The sequence below is a fragment of the Choloepus didactylus genome, chromosome 5 (assembly GCF_015220235.1).
Source record: "Choloepus didactylus isolate mChoDid1 chromosome 5, mChoDid1.pri, whole genome shotgun sequence".
NCBI lineage: Eukaryota > Metazoa > Chordata > Mammalia > Pilosa > Megalonychidae > Choloepus > Choloepus didactylus.
The window spans coordinates 42,823,988-42,847,474 of record NC_051311.1 but is presented as its reverse complement, the minus strand read 5'-3'; the positions used below and the strand labels follow the sequence as shown (position 1 = coordinate 42,847,474).

Sequence of the window (23,487 nt, the reverse complement as noted above, 5' to 3'; positions counted from 1 at the left end):
TTCATGATCAGGAACTGACAGCACCTTAAAATGCTATGTCTCCTGCAGACATTTTAATTTAGTAAGTATCAAATTCTTGAGGAAATGGATGAAATTTGGAGGCAGATGGATGTATTAATATATAGTTAAGCCTATAATAATAAAGAAGCAATGTAAGATAAAAATTCTTTTTCCTCCAAAGAGAAACAGAATGTCAGTTAAATATGTTTTGATTTATCTTTCATTGCAGTTTTTGCTATCTTGGAAGTAGTAACAGAAAAGTATGCCAACTGGCTAGCATTTAACATATACACACCATACCATGGCTTTTATGAAATGAGAAAGAAAATGAAATAATTTAGATTGTTGGAGTCTTTCTTTTGTACTGATTCTCACTGGCTACCATGTTATGCTGACCTGAGCTATGATTTCTCCATGTGACAGTTCTATTGCTGTGTCATCAAGTTATGCAGCATCTCTGCAAATCTTTTCAGAGTTCTTGGGTAAAAAGTATAGCAGGCATCAGCAGGGATCAGGAAAAATTTATTCTGCCCCTGTAGTTTTGGATGGAGACAAATACTTTTAGGTGATCTCTTTTTAAGAAGAGCAATTTTCAGGAAACTACACACCATATCCTCAAAATCACTTTCTTTTTCTTCCCTTAAAGTACCATCTCAAAGTAACTGTTTATTCCTAATTTAAAAGGATGCAGCTCACGTTAAATTTTCTTCTATTTTAGGAGAAAAACCTACTTCAAATTTTTCAAAGTCCTTCTTACCCCATTATGTTTGGTTTATATATAACCAACTTAATAAAAGAATAAACCATAAGATACAGTCTTTGGTAGTATTTTGGGTGACATCTTCCTGCAATGGGATTGAACTCTACATCCCTTAGTTTGTGCTATTTTGGCCTGTAAATTCAAGTTTGTGTCTTAAACCCCACAAGCTTCCATTCTAGGAGAGAGCAATAAACAGACATGTTTAATCATTCCACAAACATACATCTAGCATCAACACTGTGCCAGGGACTTGGCTGGACATGAAAACTCAGAGATGAATCAGACACAGAAGAGAATGCTGCAATCTATGGAAAATTTATTCTGAACAAGGATGAACTGCAAAGTGTATGCTTGGATATATGTGCTCTTTTAAATGCAGGAAAAATATTTTCCACTTCACCAATTGTGCCGCTGAAAAAATAAATTGTTATTGGAGAACAGTGGCATTTGAAGATATTAGAAAACTCAAATCAAAAAGGGAGCATTGCTCTGCCATGAATAAATGATGTTCATACCTCTCTTTGCAAACTGCTGTGTCACCTTCAAGGTAACTTGTCAAGTGCATTTCATATTATGTTTCAAATAGCACTAACCAATAAATGGAACTAGAAAAATGTATAAATCTCACATTCTTATATTCTAAACATAAGAAATACAGAATGTCAAGGGATGAATTAACAGCAAACCCATAATTCAAATCTTTTTTGGGTTAACTTGTGACTGTAGAGTCAGAAAGTGTATCTAAGAAATGTAACAATGTGCAGAATGAGTCAGTAAACTGATTTATTGAAGCATTCAAATAATATGCTATTTATAGGAGACTCTCTGTCAGCGTTGTCCCCACCTTTACCACAGAAGAAACTCTTGTCTTGTGGGGTCTTGAAAACATATGGGCCACCTTGGTTCAAGAACATAGTTTATTTGCTTTACAAAGTGCGTTTCCCAAAATGCAATGTAATTTCTCTATTATAGCAGTTAACATTGTATGGTAGGCATCTGTTCATGTTTATACCCCTTACTGGCCTTTAAAATCTCATCCAACAAGAGATTTATTGAAACTTCAGCTGTAAGCATAGGGCTCTTATTAATTCTTGGTAAGCCTTTATTAACTTTGATTTAATTACTAGTTTACCAAAGAGAAAGATGGGGTTCTATGATGTTGTGATGCATGCAAAAATACACAAATAATAAGAGGTGGAGCCAGAATGCATGTTGGGCCCCCTAAGAGAATACCAAGTCTTTCTATTTTATCTTCCATCTTTTCCTGCTCTTAACCTATTTGAAACTATAGGGCTACAATGTAAGGACAAATTTATTAATGAATACAGAAAGATTTTCTTTTTCAAATAGTACTAAACATTTGTTTTATAACATGTATCTATAATTTTTTTTCAGAACTGCTCCCTAAATATAGGTCATAGAGCACTGCTTTGTGGTTATTTCTGATCCACTCCACAGTTCTCCTCAGCATTTTAGAATCTGACAGAATAATCGTAAAGCAAAATTCCTTTCAAGACTATGTAATAAGAAGTTTCTTAATGTGCACATTTTGAGTCAGTAATTCACATCCCTTTGAATACATTATTCCTTATAAAGAACAAGTGTAGTGATATAACCAGACAATGAGCCACTTGTGCTGTGAAGGTGTAAGTAAATGGATGACAATTTCTTGAAAATCTGGATGTGTCCAAATGAGCAGAGTTGGCAGCGTGTCCCAGGCTTTATTGACAAAGGAATGCAATGTCATTATCTGTTACTTACGATGATTCATCCAGATTACAATAGGTGCTTCAAGCTTGGAAAGAGTAAAGAAGCAAAAGAATTTTCTTTCAGTTCCTTGCTTTAAAAATCCATACCAGAATTAAAAGACTCATTTTGTAATTTTCTTTAAATGAATTTAATCCCTTTATATAAACCAGAGATGATTAAGCAAGGAAATTTTTTTTTATCATAAGTAGTAGGCTAGCCTTTGTATGTTGTGTTGTCTTGTGAACATGTTATGATATTTTAGAATCCTGGAATGTTAGCCATGAAAGGGACCCTGGGGATTTTATGTCCAATATTCCTACTTTACAGATGAGGAAACTGAGGTTCAACATGAATATGTGGCTCACGCAAGGGAGTTGGTAACCGAAGAGAAATTAGAATTAAAGTTTTTTAAATACAAGTTCAAAAGCCAGCTTGTATAAAAATATAGGTGTTGGGAAAACAATATGATTGAGTCTTTCCATGAGACTGTAGCTGCCTCTACACTGTGATGGTCTTGATATATATATATTCATATATATATATAATTTATTATATCTATATAATTTATTTTTCACTGCTGTGATCCTGTTTCTTATTTCAAAATGTAAAACCAGCAACTTTCCCCATCTCTTGGTAGCTGCGTTGACTTAACAGTTCAGAATTTAGTGGATTGGGTTATATACATTTTCTATTTATTTCTATTTCTCAGTTGTTTCTCAAGATTCATTTTCATTTCCCATCTGGAATTCATTCTCTGGGAATCTCCCTCTCTCAGGAAACTTAAAACCCAAACAGTGTTTTTTTTTTTTTTTTTTAAATAACTTTCTCTGCACTTTTATTCGGTAATTTCTCTGTTCAGAAACCTTTAATTGTTCCCAATTCCCTTCTACATGAGATTGCACATTCTCTGCTTAGCTTTCAAAGCTCAACACACCTCTTACTTTGAATCTCTTTCCTACTGCTTCCTGGTATATTAATCAACCTTCATTAATGACTGTCAAAACTCCTAAGATCTTAGGGTTTCTCACACCCACCAGGCTGTGTAAAGAGCCAGAGAGGAAGAAAAGCTTCTTCCAGGATTGGTGCTCACCAGTCCAGCAGTCTTGGCTGAGGCTTTGATCTCCAAGCTTCTGGGCCCTGTTTGCTTGCCTAGAACTGGCTGGTGTTTTTGTTTTGTTTTGTTTTTTTTAATCATTCCTTCTTTACCTGACATTTCTGGACCTGACTTCTTTCTGCTCTTGCCAATCTAAGACCATTGTTATGTTTCAGTCCCTGTCTGCTTATCACAGAAACCTCTTACTGACTAGTGTACTATCCACTACTATTCATAACTGGGGATGGTGGCAAAAATGACCCTCAATTTTCTTTTCTGATTTCAATGTATATTTACATACATGTACTTTAAATGAGCTATTTTGTTTCTGTTTTGTTTTAGTTTGGTGCATTTATTGCCTTTTCATAGAAGCCTTCTGAAAAAAAATATTTCATTTACAATTTTTTTTTTTTCTTGGTAGAATCACAGAACTGTGTGTTTATTACCACAATCAATTTGAGAACCTTTTCATTGCTCTAAAGAGAAAAATCCCATACCCTTTCTACCGCACCCCCTCCACCCCATCATTGACACTTAGTGTTGGTAGGTTACCTTTGTTACAACTGATGAAAGAATATTACAATACTACTGTCAACTATAGTCCATAATCTGCATTAGTTGTAGTTTTCCAATATACCATCCTATTATTAAACACCTCATAATAGTGATGTACATTTGTTCTAGTTCATGGAAAAACATTTTTATATTTGCATTTTAAACCACAGTCATCATCCACAACAGGGTACACTATGTTATATAGTCCCTATTTTACCCTCTAGCTTTCCTTCTAGTGACATACACGTCCCTAAACTCTCCCTTTCAACCACTATCATACCCATAATTCAGCACTGTATAACACCCTTTTTCTTAAGAGAACATGGATTTGCAAAGACACTAAGTGGTGTCCTTAGGTTCACACAGCTTAGGAAACAGTGCCCACAGTTCAGGGTGAAATGGGGATGGAAAGGGGGAGAATGGGGAAGAAAATGTCCAAAGGGCTCCTGGGCTATGCTCTGGCATGGATTAGGCGTGTCTCTTCCTGTATGCAAAGCCACCAGCACACCTGAAAATAATTGTAAAATGGTCAAGGCAGCAGACTTCATCTCCAGTAACCAAAACTGCCAGTCCAGATACTGAGCTTTGTGAATGATTCCTTGACCCAGCAGTCAGATTATTACAGGGAATGTGAGGTGGGCAACGAGGCCCTGATGTTTCATGACAAAGTAAGACTGATAAAGGTAAGTGCACATTTCAAAAGACACGGATTCTCTATGTTAAAGGTGTGGCTAAATGGGTCACAGAACTAATGTGAGAACGCAACTGAGTCATGAGAAAGGCACAAAGGTGTGTATGATTAATGTTTTAAGAAGGGTGGAGAGGCACTGGAGTCTTAAAATCTGTTTTTAATTTGTATTGCCTCACGAAATTATTGGGTATGTTAAAGAAGATCCTTCCCTTCTTGATGCCTATTTTCCTCAGGAAAAAATGAGAGCAATGGGCATGGAATAAAATTTTTCTTTTCTGTTTTTTAGCTTGAAGAGAATCCAAATTTATACTTCCAACAAGAAAACAGAAGCTTAGGAAAATTAAATGACTAAGCTAAAGGCACACTGCTAGTGACAGGGTAGAACATAAGGAAGTGATTTGTGGATTACTTGCTCTTTCCATTAAATTCCATACTTATTTACAAAATGCAACCACATTTGCAAAGCTGGAATTGCTTTTCTAAGGCAGCCTGTAGTTTTGCCTTGCTGCCACTGTGGCTCCTTCAGCAGAAAATATTCTGCAAAGCAATAGCATTTTCTTTTTTTTTTCATTGTTTTTTTTTTTTTTTTTTTTTAATTCAGTTTTATTGAAATATATTCACAAACCATACAGTCATCCATGGTATACAATCAGCTGTTCACAGTATGATCATATAGTTATGCGTTCATCACCACAATCTATTTCTGAACATTTTCCTTACATCAGAAAGAATCAGAATAAGAATAAAAAATAAAAGTGAAAAGAGAATACCCAAACCATCCCCCCATCCCACCCTATTTGTCATTTAGTTTTTACTCCCATTTTTCTACTGATTTTTTTTCAATTTTTTAACTTTGTTTATCAAAAAATTAAAAACAAACAGGCAAACAACAACCAAAAAAAACCCACAACATTTCAAACAAAGCAATGGATTAAGGAAAACAAATAACCTAAAATAAGTACTTTGCTTCCAATATGTTCCTACCATACCCCAAGAAAATTAATAAACCATGTCCAGAGGAGTAAGAAAAACAAATAATCTAAAATAACTGCATTGCTTCCAACATGTTCCTACCATACCCCAAGAAAATTAACAACCCCTAAGAAAACAAAGGAATAAGAGAAAAAAAAAAAACCTAAAATAACTCTATTGCTTCCAACATGATCTTACTATATCCAAGAAAGTTTACAAACCATAATCATTCCTGAGCATTCCCATAACATTGAGATTACCCTCCATAGTTTATCTGTTCTTATTAGATTATCATTCCCCCTCCACTAATTGGTATCTTTAGGTCCCCTACATTCTACAGTATAAAACATTGTACATTTTTCACAGAATTCACATTAGTGGTAACATACAATATGTCTCTTTTTGTGCCTGGCTTATTTTGCTCAGCATTATGTCTTTTTTTTTTTTTTTTTTTTTTTTTAATCTTCATTTTATTGAGATATATTCATATACCACGCAGTCATACTTCATTTACAATTGAAACATCATAAAACATATTGTGGCAAACAACTTTCTTCAGACTACAATACATTGCTGGAAATCAATATAATATGTTTTTATCTTTAAGTTAGCCCCAAGTTCCCAGGACGTTTCCTTGGTGATGGAAGACAGACCTCTCTCATTCAAGGGGTTTCACTCTGACAGGAAGGGTCAGCAATGACATAAAGAGCATTTCTTCTAAAATAAGGCAACTTGGGTGTGGTTAAACCCAGAGACATTAGAAAATAGAAGACAAAAAATGTTATAAGAAAAAAATAAAGGTGAGAGACAGGCTTGTCCAAAATTGGAAATGGATGTGCAGCTGTCTTCTTTCCCAATTTATACAATATGAAAAAGACTCTGAGTTAACAGGACACCAATTAATGGAGCTTTACATGCTGGAGAAATCTAATGTAATAGCAAAGTACAATGGTGAGGGAGGCAAACTTTAGCAATGTAATATACAGATTTAAAAATAGACACTGGATCATTTTGTCTTAAAGGAAGGCAGTGACAATCCTAAGTATCTTAGGGCCTTTTCACAGGTTTTAGGCCCTTTGCTTTCTATTTTCTAGTTAAGGAAACTATTATTTTAATGAAATAAAGAAGCTGTGACTGTTAATTTTAGTCAAAAGAGTGAGATCAGTTAAGTGTGATGATATAATCTTATCATATGCTCTTGAATGAGTCGAATGTCTATTTTAGTAAATGATTAAGGAAAATGGTTCCAATACCACATTTTATAGTCTGCTCAATGGTTACTTCACGAGCTATCAAGTACTTAAGAAACTTGAATATTTTTTGTCCTTCTATTACCTCCCACATCGAGTTGAAATCCAAGTGCAGTCATCTTCCAAGATATCTTTGATATCTTTCTTGCATTATAATCCCACTACCACTGGCTTCTCTCATTTCTGTAATACTTCTCATTTACATGGCTATAATAATCTCTTTGTTTCTAGCACACACCTCCAACAATGACTGCTTCACCCTGCTGCCAAAGTTCTTTTTCTAAAATATAGATATGTTTATATCCTATCCTTGCCTTCAAGGCCTACAGAATATAATCCACATTTATAATATGGCATTCACTAGCTTGTGAGGTTTTGGATAAAAAATACCAGAGCTTCAAAAGAATAGGTGTCCAAAACATTGGTCAAAAGAACAAATAAGTACATGCAAAATAGAAATGAATGAATAAGATTACTTACACGATTTAGCCCTAGCCTCTCTCTACAGATCATCTCTGAATTCTATGATTTATGCCCTCTAAACTTTCCACTGTTCATTCATTCTAGGCACCAGCTGCTCTTCCATGTGTGGGTAAAAACATGGAAGTGAGACAAAACAACTCACGGTAGAGTCAGACATTAAAACAAATAAATGCACTGATGAATTCGCAATTACTAATTGCCATAATTTTTCTGAAGGAAAACTAGTAGGAGGAGAATAAGTTTAGTTTAAGGGGTAGGAGAGTCAGGAAAGATCTCCCCAACTAGCATTTGATTTAATGCAAGGTAACTTATCCAAGAGAATATTTGGGAGAAAGAGCACTTTAGACAGAGCGGTAATGCCTTTTTTTTTTTTAAGTTTCTGTTTGCTTCTCACTCCTTGAAGATGCTCTGTATTCACATACTTGATGCATTTTTGTGATACTGATTCCATTGCCTGTAATGCCCTTCTCTGCCATTTTCTATGGCATGCAATGTTTCTATCCTCCCACATTTTAAAAAATATTAAAATTTCCAACTTCCCTTACCCTTTCAGGTAGAGTTAATCTTGCCTCCTTCCTTTATTCTGTCTCTCCAGTGACACCCGTCCACTGGCTGTCAGCTGTGCACATTCTTTCTACTAGAAGATGAGCTTTCAAGAGAGAAATGCAATGTATTCAGATGTTAGTCAATACTAGGCCCTCCGTGTCACTGAAAGCAAGTATAAGGAATAATCAAATCAGGGTACTGGGAGATACATGGGGATATTTTGCAATTTTTCACTTCAAAAGAATAGTATGTAACTGAAAATCTGCATAGGATTAAGAAGAATATGGATAAATTGACAAATGCTAGATTAATAGAAATTAGGATAAGCTGGTGGTATTTTAGTGTAAACACTTAAATTTTTGAGGTTGTATACATATTCTTCCATTTAATTTCTCTTGGTGTAAATATTGGAGATAAAAAGTTAATTTGAATTGGTTAGAATTATAACCTTAAATGGTTGCTCTTATGTATAAATTTTTAATGAAATGATTTCTAGATAGAAGAATAAAACTGTTTACATTAAACTTCTACTTCCTTTATAATGAGCTTGGTAAAGTATAACATTTTCTCCTGTCAAGGGCTTCCGTTCTTTTATTGCTACTGAAGCCTAACTCTTTACAATCCCCTGCAGAGTCCTATAGGATCACCTCCTAGTTCCAACCTCCCAACCCTCTCCCCTACTGCTGGTTGTCTCTTGCACCTCTTCCCTTACTGTATATCCCATGCTTCTCCAGCTGCAGCCAAACAGGCCTCCATGTGATCCTTGAACATGCCAACCTTGCTACTGCTCCTACGTCTCTCACTTGTGTTCCTTCAGCCTGGAAGTACCATTCCACATATATCAGGAAACACTATGGCTTGCTCCCACTTCTCCATGAAGTTTCTGATAAAAATGATGCCATACCAGTGAGGCCTTCTCAGGCCTTTATTTTAAAAACCCTCCCCCACTTATCCAAATCTCTGGCAGGTAGTCCAATCTCCCTTCACTGCTCTAATGTACCCCTTAACAACTGACATACTGTCTATTTTTCTTGTTTTTTATTAATTACAGTAATGTAAAGTGTGTTTTTCATGGATGTGTCCTACTACAGGCATTCAACAAGTAGTTGTTGAAGGAATAAATGAATGCCTTATCTTTGTACTAATATCATTGGCAGTTATACTTGATAGTATTTATTTTTCATTTCTGATTATAAAATCAATAATTTAAGGTCAACAACTATCCAAAACCCAATATAACATCATGGTCAGTATTTTTGTTTATGTATTCTCTCAGTCATTTTTCCATCTATGAATCTATCTATCCATCTATATATGTATGTTTCATAAATTTTGGGAGTTCACATTATAAATACAGTTTTATAGCCTACTTTTTAAACTTACCATACCAGAATATTTGTCAATTAATAAAGCAATCTTCTGAAGCTTCACTCTTAATGACTGTATAGTGTTCCACTGTCCACTGTACCTATTGAATACCAGACCTAATCTGAAGTGACATAAACCAGGAATGCTGAAGGATGTTTATCTATAGCACTTTAGTCAATTATTTAAAGGTAAATTGGGTTAAGTAGTCTAGGAAATAGACTTATCTATCAATGCATGCTATTGATAAACACTATCTTTGAATTAACCAGTTAATGAGACTAGAGAGCCAAAACATGAGGCATTTACTAGTGGATCAACAAATTGCAATCAGAACAGCTGTGTTCATAGGAGCTCTGCTGATTGAAGTTTGAGTGCTCAAGCTCATTTAGTCATATTGCAATTGACCTCAGTAGTCTTCAAATTTTTGCCTCCTTGTGAGACTAGATTTTGAGTTAAAAAAAAAAAAAAAAAAAAAAAAAGACCATTCTCACTGCTGTTTTAAAGATTAAAACCTAAATGTGGCTCAGGGTTGTTGATTCTATTTTTGAATTCCATTGTGTTTTTTACATGAAATATTCTGAATAAAATTTTTAAAAACTTTTCCAGACTACACAAAGAGTAAAAAATTGGTTTCTATTGTTTCATTTTGTAGGTTTTTTTTTTTTCCTGTGAAATTAGAAGATTAATTGAGGAGACAAAAAGCTTAACTTATTTAAAAATAAAAGCCTTGCAAATCTATTTCTTTTCTAGTTTATAACAGTTCAGTAGATAATTTGAAACTGATTCATCTGTTATACCATCTGTCAGAAATATGCTGCAGCTGTTAAATGTCCAGCAAAATTTGAACTACAAGTCTTGAAGTAATTTGCCCTTCATACATGTAGACCTGACAATTTCCTATTTGATTTATAACCATGATTCTTGCAAACATGATTGATTTTCTAGATATGCTCCTTTTTTCTCTGTCTGAACATAGCTATTGGACCTACAATAAGGAAAATGAATCAAATCTTCTCTTAATTTTAAGATAATAAAATTGAATTTTTCATTGTCACATGCAACTATCTTATGTTCAATATTTTTCAAAATATATGAAAATTCCTACTATGTGCCTGACACTATGCATATTGGGAATATAAGAAGTTCCCTTCCTTCAAAAAGATACCAGCATATAGCCAGGAGATCAACATATTAATAAATACTAATCACAGTAGTTTTTCACTGAAACAGAAGGAAAGTGTTCTATCAGAAACAGCAAAGCCTTACCTTCTTTTTGAAGACTAAAAAGAGATGTAAAAGAACTAACTTGGAAAAGTCAATAGCTTCAACTCTCACAAAATTTGTTTTCTGGTACCAAGATATTTGAAAACTTTGAGAGGTATAGACTAATGATTTACACAGATCTACTTTATAATTCAAAGGTTGCAAATATGCAAATTATTTTAAGTTGATAAAGATCAGAGAGATGAAAGAAAATGCGGGATACAATGAGCAGGATCTATAGCGTAACATCATGGAATGAAACCAACTCTCTTTGCACAAGCAGTTTTTAAAATGGAAAAATGCAAAAAAAGTCTGCTAGAAGCTAACTAGATGAAGAGCATATACATCAATAGTAAAAAATTGGAACAATTTTGCCTTGCTAACTTTTGGATGGATTCACTGCTTATCATTGTAATTCATTGATTCAACAACACTTCACTGAGTGCCTACTGTGTGCCAGGTTTTTAGGTCCTGGGAACAAAGGATCAACAAGACAAACACACACATACTCTCATAATATTTATAGTTCAGTCAACCAGAAAAGAAATAAACAAATAAAAAAAAGAAAAACAAGATAATTTCTGATTATGCTGACTGCTGTGAACAAAATAAAACAGTAATGTTGGGAGTGTGTGACGATGTAGTGGAACTGGCTAACTTAGATGGAATGGTCAAAGAAGGAGGAGATGGTGTTTGCGAGGAGATCGGAGTGGAAAAGAGCTGGCCCTGTCTAGATCTGGTGAGGAGAATTCAGGACAGAGCCGAGAGGGGGAAAGTTCATTGAGCAGGAGGGTGCTTAGTATGTCCCAGGAAGAGAAAGAAGGAGAGTGAAGCTAGAGTTAAGTGACTTGAGGTAAGTACAATGAAATAATGCCCAGGAAGTAGTCAAGGCCAGCCCAGTCCATTACAGGTTTTGGTGGAATTTGTATTTTATACACAATAAAAGGGGAAGTCATCAGGAGGTTCTAAGGGCATGGCATAACCTGATTTCCATTTTTTAAAAATCCATTTGGTAATTGTGAAGATAATGGATTATAAGAAGGTAGAGTTTGAAGCAGGAAATTAATGCCCAATAAATATTTATTTACTGAATAATTGGATTCAATTTGGCATACTTTCTTAGGTGTATATTTATTCTATGTATGCATATCAATTGAGTAGCTTAATAAGTATGAGTTTCTCTAAGAACACCTATTTAAAACTGCAGAAACCTCTCCCTTTGGTTAAAATGATGTGGATGAGACAGCAGCATAGAAAATATGGAAATTGCTGCAGATAGTATCACCCCAAGTAAATTCCTAAGATCAAAATGGGAAGTGGTGAGAACAATCTAACAACTTCAATAGTATTTTGAGTTCTGCATAGCCCAGAAATAAACCCAATGCAACGTAAACAAATTTTATATGAAGTGATTCTAGAAATGGGGTGGTCTTCAAATTTAAATGTAAAACACCCAGGCCTTGTAACCAGGTACATCTGGGTTTTGTCTTGGCACTGCTATTCTTTAGCTGAGAGATCTCAAGCTTCCTTATCTTTAAAATAATAACAATACCTATCTCAAAGAGTTACTATATTAATTCAATGAGATAATACACTCAAAATATTTACTATATTTCCTGTCACACGAGTCCTCAATAAATCATTCCTAATACTGCTGTTTGCTTAATTATTAATTTATTTACTGAATTTAGTGTAATTTTGTTTGCCATCTAAGCTGCTCATGGTTGTCTAAAATGCCTTGAATTGCAAGGAATAGGATGGGAGACGGGAAGGCTACGTCACTCAGGCTCACAGATCCTATAGTGCATATGGGCGCACATTGGGCTCTCTGTCTCATTGAGTGGAAAAGGGACAATAAAAGTGAATGGAATCACTTCCGTTGGGTAATAAATAGGAAACAACATCAGTGAAAAGCAAAAAGAGGGGATAGATTTTCCCACTTACTGATTTTCACTGTATACCAGGTTAGGTGTGTCCACTTAGTTGATTTAATTCCAGTTCCTTTATCCTTAATTCTTCCCTAATTTAGCACTTTATGGTAAAGTAATTGTACTTTTCCTCATAGCCAATGTCCTTCATGAGTTCGTTTGTGTGTAGATAAACAAAACTAAGTCTATTCTCTCATAGATTATGTGGAAAGGCCATTAATTCTCAAAGTGGTTATATAACCTATCTTACCAATGATCTAACTCTGTGGCATTTCCTGGGCAAAGCAGGTTAACTCTGTCATGAAGATACTAATACTAATAAGACAAAAGCTATATATAGAATGGAATACATAAAATAAGACACAGCTGGAATGGAAGTTTCTTTGATTGGTTATTATGTAAAAAATATTTTAAGGACCATGTTGTAAATGTCCTTCTTTGTTCATTTATACCTATATGTTATAATGTAGTGAGTATGTGTTTGTTTGTGTGTGTGTGTGAAGATAGATAACAATGATTACTTCTATGGATTATAAGGGTCCTGTCTTCCTCTGTATTAAATGAAATTTTACAAAGAATAGGGAAAAATAGGGAAAGTTATTTCCATTGAAAACAGTAGGCCAGGGAAACTTAGTCAAGAGATACACAAAGGCAATACATAAACTATTTAAAAAAAAGAGGAAAATATGATGGAAGTGAAGATATGTAAGGTAAGAGATGGGTTGCAGTAGATGGGATTTTGTTCTTTGTAAGAGGAGAAAGAGAAAATGTATTCTTCCAGTATAGTTTTCTAATACTATGAATTTTAACCATTTACTTTCTGTTGTTATGATTTAAAAGTAATAGAAAAACAGACTCAAAGCCAAGAAAGGATGTTTTGAATAATAGATAATCTGAGAAGAATGTGGATAAGATAGGATATAAAAGCTGCCCAAATTCATACTGCTAGAAATAAAATCTAGTTTCTAGAGTGAGGAGCCTGCCTTCTCTTCCACTGTGTAACTATTGGGGAAACCCAAACCTAATGTTAACTTTGAACATTACAACCATCACAAAAAATATTTATTATACAATATTAAATTTTTAAATTAGGCCTTACCTATGAAAAACTATGAAAAAATTATGAAAGAGAATGTCATATTCTATTTCCTGTACTTTCATGTTTTTAAAGGTGTAATGTAATATTTGGATATCAGGTAATACAAATTATTAAATTTAAACAAAATTTGGTCTCCATAGATGAGCATGCTGTTCAATAAAGGGAACTAATTGGAGTATGGTGTTCCCATGGATGACATATGGAATGATCTAAGTTTGTGTTGAATGCTAGATTAGCATAGTTCAGAGGTGAAAATAGAGTGCCCATTCAAGAAATGTGTGTCAAGAAAATGAGACAAAGCACCATATTTCTTCTAAGTGCATCAAAATAAAGTACTTCTGTAACCACCTGCCCAAGTTTAGGGGCTTATGGTGTATAAAAATAGTGGGCATGCCATTGATATAAAGAAACAGCTTGTGAAGTTGATAGTGCTTTCTCTTTTCTTTCTCTCACTTTCTTTTTTACTTCCTCCCTTCCTCCTTTTGAAAAGTAGATGAGAGAAAACAAAGGATCATAATCTTGGGAATAAATTCTCTAAAACATAGATGTAATAGATCCAAATGCATGTCTTCTCTTGATCAGTGTGGGAAATGATGTTATTTATAATGTATAATTTATAAAGACCCTTACTGCAGGGGCTATGTTAATCTCAGTGAAGACTGGAAGCACCTGGATTATGACTTCAGTTTCTGGTTCATTCAAATCCGAAGATTATCAGTAAGGCTAGACAAGAAATGATGATGATGATGTATTTGTCCAAATAAGTTTTCCCATTGTGTTTGAAGCAATTAAATGAAAGCATAATTTGTTTTGGAAGTCAGGTATATGTTATCAGGGGTATAACAGAGCAAGCAGTAGTTGGAACATAGTACATATTAGGTGGGTTCCCAGGCAGGTGCATACCCAAGTTGGAAATTCCAACAATTGTCAGTCATCAGGCATATGGGTGAGCAGACAATTTGCAAAAGGAAATTCAACAGCAGGAGGCAAGTTGCGGTCCTGGAGCTTTCAGATGGGCCTCCAAACTCTGGAAAGGACATCAGGAGAAGTTAGAACATCTCTTAGAGGAATGGCAATGCTAATCAGGGAGCGAGAAAATGGAACAACAATTTAGATTGTGAATCAAGGCAGTTTTGGCCAGAAGGAGCAAAGGCCAGGAGCTTACTGAATGGAAGCAGAATAAGATTTAGAGAAAGGTCTGACTATGGAGAGGAACGGTCATAAAATCTGAAGTAGGTAAATGTGCAAGTAGAAATAAAGTAACTCCAGCTTCAAAAGTTAGAAATTGAATACCTAGGAAATAGGGGATCACAGGGTGGTGAATTCAATTGGGAATGTGCATCTCGCAATTATTTTTTTTTCTACATATTCAAAAGAGGATGTTACTGCTAGAATTTCTGTCCAGATAGTCATTTGTTGTTCCTACTTGATTTCTACGTATACGGGTTATGTTTCCAAATGTGTACTATAGAACGTATATTTTGAATGACACGTTAATATCAATTACGTGTGTTCTGAAGTCCTTTGACCTTGCAAACTCCTGCCCTTAACCTTTGCCAATCAACATCCCTCTCAGCCATGCTCTCTCATGTGGAGGGCAAGAACCATTTCTTCTCTATTTGCCAATAATTTCCTCTGTTCCAGCTTGAGTTAGCACAGGATTCTTACAGCTAGTCTGCCTTCCTGATTGACTGATACTGTGTGAAAATAAAACTCAAGGCCCATCTGCTCCTCTAGTTCTCATCCAAGTTTCCCTGGAAGGGAAGTACACTGGAGACCAAATATTTGCCTTAGCTCTGTGGCCCTGGTTTTGGAAGACATCCCAGTATGGGAAAATACAATACTAAATTACTTCAAATGTTATCTCTCTCTCTTTCTCTTTACTACTATATAAAAATTCTAACTTTCTCCAGGGATTTTGCCTGATTTCCTGGTATTTAACGTCTGCTGAATATTGAGATACATGTTCTAGCACAACAAGCAGGCTGACTCTTTGGAATGTGTAATGTGTAATAACCATTATTACAGTTACAAATAAAAATGGATAGTTCAGCTTAATAGTCAGTATGGCAATATGTGCATGCCTGGAGAGTTGCTACCACTGTCTCTGGAAAATTTCATACCCATTGAAGTCTTCATGATTTTGCTTAAGCTGTTCCCACTTTTTAGAATGTCTTAACCCTCAAGTCTTCAGGTCCTGTTCATTATTTAATATATTACTTGATGGCACAAGTAATCATTAATCATTCTCTTTCCTGGATACCTTGAATATTTGTTATACTAGACCAGGAGTCTTTTTCTGTAAATGGCCAGACAGTAAATATTTTAGGCTTTTCGGGCCATATGTCCTCAATCATAACTACTTAATTCTGCTTTTGTGCAAGAGCAGCCATAAATGAATAAACAAATGAGTATAGCTATGCTCCAAATAACATTTATTTACAAAAACAAGCAGTGGGCTGAATTTGACCCATAGGCCATAGTTTGCTGACTGCTGTACTACACAATCCTTGAAGTATTTAAAACTGGAGAGCCATTTGTAGGAAAAAAGGGTTAAGTGACTGTTCTGGTTTGCTAATGCTGCCATCATGCAAAATACCAGAAATGGATTGGCTTTTGTAAAGGGGCTTTATTTGGTTACGCAGTTACGGTCTTAAGGCCATAAAGTGTCCAAGGTAAGGCATCAACAATCAGGTAACTTCACATGGCCAACGGCAACTGGAAAACCTCTGTTATCTGGGAAAGCATGTGACTGGCATCTGCTTGCTCCTAAGTTGCGTTCAAAATGGCGTTCTCCAAAATATCTGTGTCAGCTTTCAACGGCCATCTTCAAAATGTCTCTCTCAGTTGCTCTCCAAAATGTCACTCACAGCTGCTCTGAGTTCCTTCTATTTGTCGGCTCTTTTATATGGCTCCAGTGATTTAATTCAGACCCATCCTAAGTAGGTGGGGTAACACTTCCATGGAAATTATCAAAGCAAAGTTCTTGCCCAGAGTTGATTGAGTTACATCTTTATGGAAACTACCCAAAACAAAGGTTCCAACCTAATCAAGACTAAATACGTCTGCCCCCATGAGATTGCATCAAAGAACATGGCATTTGGGGGGACATAATACATCCAAACCAGCACAGTGACATACCAAAGGTCACACATTTAGTAATGGAGTCAAGACTAACAATCCTACATTTTTATTTTCATTGTTACGTTTAACTTAATCCTGTATTTTTAATTTGTTTGTTACTTTTAGTACTTAATTATATTCTATTTAGTATCAAATTACACACTGGTATCTCTTGTTTCATGTTTGATTACTTAATGTGGGTCTATATATTATTGCCATTCATGGGTAAATGGGCCTTGTTATATTTGTTTGTATTGCCCGAAGTACTTAGAACTATACAAGGCATAGAGTAAAATCTCAATAAATCTTTCTGATCAAAGTCCTCTAGGAGAAACTATATTAATGCAGCATTTTTCTTAATTATATGCTTATATATTATGTTTTGATTTACAATAATGTAAGCTTGCCAGTGCTTAATTTCTGATAATACTTTTGCAGTCACTTTTGAAAAAAACTAAGTAATTTCTCATATGCTCTTATCTTTTCAGATTTCAGTTTTATTCTATTTATTGTTATTCTGGATATGTTTTTTTTTCTTTAATTAGTGAAAAATGTTTAATTGTATTGATTGCTTTGTTAGAGAAGTCAAATTTTTAAACATGCAATTGGAATCTTCAGACTTTGTAAGTGTTATATTTTTAAATGTTAAATATTTTTTAAGTTGTAAATTTAAAGTAGCTAATGGATCATTCAATCTATTGTTCACCCACTTCATTTTAATTACTTCCAGTGTGATAATATATGCATTGAACACCTACTTTTGGAAAATGTCCCATTCAATATTAACAGGTATAAACTAGCCCTGTTGACCAGGTATAAACCAGTCACATTTCTAACATGACTCACTTCCTCATTCCTTTCAAATCTCTACTGAAATGTCACTGGATCAAAAAGGCTATCCTTGACAAGGCTGTATAAAAGCTCCCTCCCCTTGAACTTCCTGCCCCCTCTCATACTTACTTGTTCTCTGTTAGTATTCATCACCATAGCGTATTATAAATTTACCTATTTTTTTTAGCCTGTTTCTTCCACTAAAACATAAGCTCCATGAGCAGAGAACGCTTGCTCTACTGCTACATTTCCAGTGCCTGTCACCATTTCTGGAACATCATAGTTGTTCAATGCATATTTCTTTAATGAATTAAAAATGAATAAATATTAGCACATTCTTAACATCATGGGAACTTTAAAAGTCACACCCATTCTACTTAGATGCATAACTTATGCCAACATTTATAAAAAGTTAGACTCAAAGGAGTCAGAACTAGAAAATCAAAGTGTTATGCTTGTGCTCACTTGTAGCTAAACTGAATAGGGAATTTTAACAACAATTGTGAAACATTCACTTTCGATTCTAGCTTTGTGAACTGATACTTTTAAAGCAAATTTTTATGTTCATCTTTTCTTTCTTTTACATTTAATTTTCTGGGGAATATATTCATGCACATATGCCAGATTTCCCAGAGGCACTTGCAGTATAACTAAGAAAAATAAGAAACCTAGCAATGTTTTATGAGGGTGGATCAGTTCATTTTAACTTCAGATTTGTACATACTTGAGTGGAGAGATGGCAAATAAGAATTCATTTCTCCAGTATCATGGTGACTTAATTCCACTTAAGTGAATTTTCAAGAATATGAGTTTGTTCCTTCTATTGATAACTTTTAAAAATGTCTATATGTGTGTGACTAGAAACAGTTGTGGAATATATAGGGTAATTCCCCATCTTATTAAAATGAGTGCACTGAGCCTATATAAACATTGTGTTTAGTGATTTCAGACAACTGCCCTAAAAATAAATGCTGCATCGTGTTGGGATTCCACATTATGCTTAGAGACTATTAGAAATTTGTCGGGTTTAGATGGATATTTTCCTCTTTCATTCATTCTACAGGTATTTTTAGAGTGTGTGCCAAATGCCAGGCACTGTTCTAGTCATGGGACAGGGAGCATTAAACAAACTAATGGAAATTTGATTCCCATAGAGTTTGTATTCCAGTGGAAGAAACAGGAAACTAAACAATTAAATTAATAAAATTATTACACATGAGGTAGTGCTAAGGATAATAAAGCAGGAAAATAGAAAGGAAATATAAAGGGAAATAAAGCAGGTTGTGGGTATAGAGAATGATGGCACTATAGTACTCATTTAGCCTGGTGGAACTAGGAAAGCAAGTCTGAAAAGGAGAGAGGTGACATGATCAGAACACTGAGTGAAGCCAGGGGATTGTATCTAGATTAACAATTGTGACAGCCAGTGGTAGAGCAGGGTTGCTTTTGAAGGAGGAGGAAGGGGCAATGTTGACTGGAAAGCAATGAACAAGGAAGGGTAGGGTAACATGATACCAGAGCAGTGGCCATTGCAGGCCATTGTGTCTTAGTTTTCTAGGGCTGCTGTAACAAAATACCACAAACTGGGTGGCTTAAACAATAGAAATTTATTGTTCTGAGGGCTGAAAGTCTGAAATCAAGGTGTTGGCAGGGCCATGCTTCCTCTGATGTACCCAAGGAAGAATCTGTCCCCTGCCTCTTCCATCTGCTGGTACTGAGCCAGCAATCCATAGCATTCTCCCCTCTATCTTTCTGTCTATGTCCAAATTTCGTCTTCTCAGGACACCAGTCATAATGGTTTAGGGCCCAACCTAGTCCAGTTTGGCCTCATTTTAGTTAATAACATTTTCAAAGAACATGTTTCAAAATTTGGTCACATTCATGGGACTGAGGATTAAGACGTGGATGTGCCTGGTGTGTGGTGGAGAGAACAATTCAATCCCTAACACCACTGGAAGTTTTAAACTTTATTCCAAGTGGGTGCCAATAGACCCTTTGAGCAGAGAAACCAGGTTTCTGATTTACATTTAAAAAGTTTCTATTGGAATTGAGCAACTGAGGAAGCAGGAAGACTAGACAGAGCCTTTTGAAACAGTGATCCCTGATGGCTGCTTGGACTAGGTCTCTGGATGTGGGGGTGATGTGAGGTACTTGGATTTTGGATATTCTGGTAGTAGAAAACAACCTGCATGATTGAGGGTAAACTGAAAAGAGAACCAAGTGTTGAGGCCTGGGGCACTTTAACATTTAGATATTGGGAAAAAGAGAAAAATCTATCAAAGGAAGCTGAAAGTAAACAGCTAGTTGGGGGGAGAAGGAAACCAAAAAGAAAAGCTAGGCTTGGGGAGTGGGGCGTGCATTATAGAAGCCAAATGAAGCAAGTATTACAAATAGAAGTGAAGGATCACCTGATTCAAATGCTGTTCCTTGGTAGAATAAGATAGGAGTAGATTATGTTTTCAGAGGTTAATACTTTTCAAGTTGATGATTCTTCTGTGTTCTTTCTTACTGCCATCTGTTTTTTAGCCTTGTACCTTTGGGCAGAATTACTCTTTGTTTTCCTTCCTCCAATCTCAATATTAAATTCTATCCCTGTAACATATGAACACCTAATGATCTCCAGGAGCTGCCAGGTAAAAATGTTGTTAAAAAAAACCTCAATTCTACTCATGATTTTAAGATAGCAGGGCAGACGTGAAGACTTCAAAATAAAGCACATGTTTGTAGCTCTGGCTCCTGAAAATCAGAAGGTTGTGTAAACTGCTCCTTTGATTTATTTAAATTAGTATAGTTGAGTTGACTGAATTCTGAGCACATGCCCAGGTGTACCATAGATTTAAAATGTTTTATTATATTCAATTTTTATTGCAAAAAACACCTGTTGATCATTATTTAAAGGTCTTCATTGAATTTTTCTTTCTTTTCTTTTCAGAAAAATGTGATGAACCACTCGTCTCTGTACTCCCCCATGTAGCTTTCAGCAGCTCATCATCTATGTCTGGTAGTTATTCTCCCGGCTATGCCAAGATAAACAAGCGAGGGGGTAAGGCAAACTTTATTTCCTCATTAACAAATGTGTTAAATTAGAAAGTGTTATATTTACAACTATATTTTATATATATATTTTATTACAAAATAGCTGTTAGCTGACAACCCAAATCATTCTTGCCTCTTTTATGAAGATCCCATAGATAATGTAATCCTCTCTTTTAGCCACTACTGGGAAAATTTGGATGGAGAGATGATAAGACAAAGAGCAAGAATCTTTGATGTCGCATGTGATAATGAATTCAAAATGTAATAAAAATGTAGCACAACTGAAGAGGTTCTCATCCCTGAAACTGTGAGCTAAGAAAATTCTTGTTAAACAGAAAATCATTTAGGAAGATGTTCAAAAGCATTGATTCCAAATATGTGTATAGTGTATGAAAAGAACACTTTGTATTTGTTGCTTTGTTTCTCCTTCTATTAATATAAAACTTGCTTTCTATTGAAAATGCAGGATGAGAAAATAGGAGCCTTTTGCCATTTCTTCCCCCGAGCCCAGAATTTATCTTTGTTATGAAGGCTGTGAAAAAGTAGTGATATACATTTGCAACAAAAATTTGAGGTTATGACTTTAATATCATGCTACTCATTAGTAAACAGTGATTTCAAAGTTAACAACAGTTCTTAGAGAATAAAGAATCATGATTAAGGACAAGAACTTAAAACTTTTGTTTCAAAGGAGTACTGATACAAATATCAATGAATGATATCTTCAAAAGGAAAGAAGCAATATTTTCCTGGATAAATATGAAGCAACCAAAAATATCATAATTTGTTATTCACTAAGAGCAGGAAATACTAATTAGGAAAGAAAAAATTTAAAGTACATAATACACAAAAATCCATCAATCAATCATGTCCATAAACAAACCAATGTGTAATGAAGAACAGGAGAAAACCCAAAAGAGGAAGAAAAAAGAGGGAGGAGGAGAAGAAATAAAAAATGTTGGCAGGAAAGACAGAAAGAAATAGAGAAATTCAGAAAGACCAAGAGGGAGGAAAAATAGTACATTACATTTATATAGTATTTTAAAGATTATAAAGTGTTTTCGTATGTATTCTAAATGTTACTTGATCTACACAACAACCTTGTCAGTTAGAATGGTTAGTTAGAGATGCCAATAATTTTTTCTGCCAAAGTTTAGCTCAACCTTCTATTTTATGTGCCTTTTGTAAAATATGTCCTATTTCTACTGCCAGAAGGGAAAGCCATTCTACCACCTGGACCTCATCTCCCTCTCTGAGCTACAGATAATTAGGGATATCCTGTATCTAAAAGGGGAAAAAATACCTGACCTCAACTAATCCAATCATTTGTGATGTAATGTAGATTTGGGTACTATGGGAACTTTTGGGGAAACCATGATAGGCCATGTGTAAATAAAACAGACTGAAAAAAATGAAGCAGGTGACTTTGAGGACATGAAGACAAGAGACCATGTGGCTGTCTATGGAGAAGGAAAGATTAAGTAGTTGCTTTCATTACTACTCTCCTTCAGGTCCCTGCTTCCAGTGTGTCTTAACATCTGGCTGCACTCCTTGCCTTGAGTCTGAGAGACACATCTTTCTACTTCCAATAAGCCCCTTCTCTTGCCTGAGCTAATTTGAGTAAATTTTTCTTCCTAGTTACCAGAGAATGCCTGAATAGAACAGCATAGTTTACTGTCACAATTTTACAGATTTAAAGTAATACAGATACCCCAAAAGATTAACTGAGTGTCTAAAGTTTAAATTCTAGAATGGCATAGCCAAGGAGTAACGGGAGAGTGATGAAAATCCATGTCTTCTACTCCAACCCAGTGCTCTTAGTACTGACTGTGCTGGATGAAATAATATCAGTGCAGCATGTGAATTAGCTCTAAGAGTTAGGACCTAAAAAAGGTTGAAGGTTGATTCAAGTTTGATTTATGTGTAACTGTATACAGTCAGAGCAAACCAATCACTAAACCTCAGTCTCCTAACTGATGGTAGATCTTGAATAGCACAGTTTCTTTTTCTTTCTTTTCACCCTCCTGCATTGAAATCTGGTAAGTATAAGTAAGTGTCAGGAAGGCGAAAAGAAAGAAAAGGAAACTACTGTTCAGGATCCACATCAGTCAGGAAGCTCTGAGAGACTTTTCATTTAGGTTTGTTTTCTGGGTAATTCCTTGCATTTTAAGAACCTCCCAACTTTGCTAATAAACCAAAGGGGAGAGAGTTTTTGTGGTAGTGTTCTCAAGTTATTTATCCTTTATTTCCTCCAATACAGAGAACAGAATAGAATTCTTCACACAATTTCAAAGCTCTTCAACACAGTGCTGTGTACATATTCAACTCTCAAAGGATATTTTCTTCCTGAAAAAAAAAAATCAAATGAACATTATTCATTATAGATATATTTTTACCCAAATGCTAATTCTTCTATATAGAAATGATTTGTTAAATATAGATTATTTGCTAATATTTTTCAGGTTCAAAAAAATTAACTCAGAAGTTGTTTATTGACTGTTTCGGCCAGTTGGGCTCCAGACTGTAATACACTTAGTAACAATACAAACACCATTATCATCATTTATAATTAAAATTTTAAATGGCATTTTTAGAATGAACATGCTAATAATATAAAGGATTCACTCATTAGACAGTGTTAGGGCACCAAACAACTGTCTATATGAAAAAGTTACTTCAATCTCTAAAATTCCATCTACTATATACGAAAGGAGTGACCCTCTAGTCTTTAACAGCTACT

The 23,487-nt window shown here is 35.0% G+C and overlaps 1 protein-coding gene across 1 annotated transcript in view; it reads left to right on the top strand.

Annotated features, from left to right (window-relative positions):
* The window catches only part of CNTNAP2 (contactin associated protein 2), a 2,391,149-nt gene that overhangs the window by 646,126 nt on the left and 1,721,536 nt on the right, over positions 1 to 23,487 (top strand). The window contains exon 2 of the mRNA XM_037835931.1: positions 20,644 to 20,754. Coding sequence (XP_037691859.1) covers positions 20,644 to 20,754 — 111 coding nt within the window. The remainder of the gene's footprint in view (positions 1 to 20,643; positions 20,755 to 23,487) is intronic.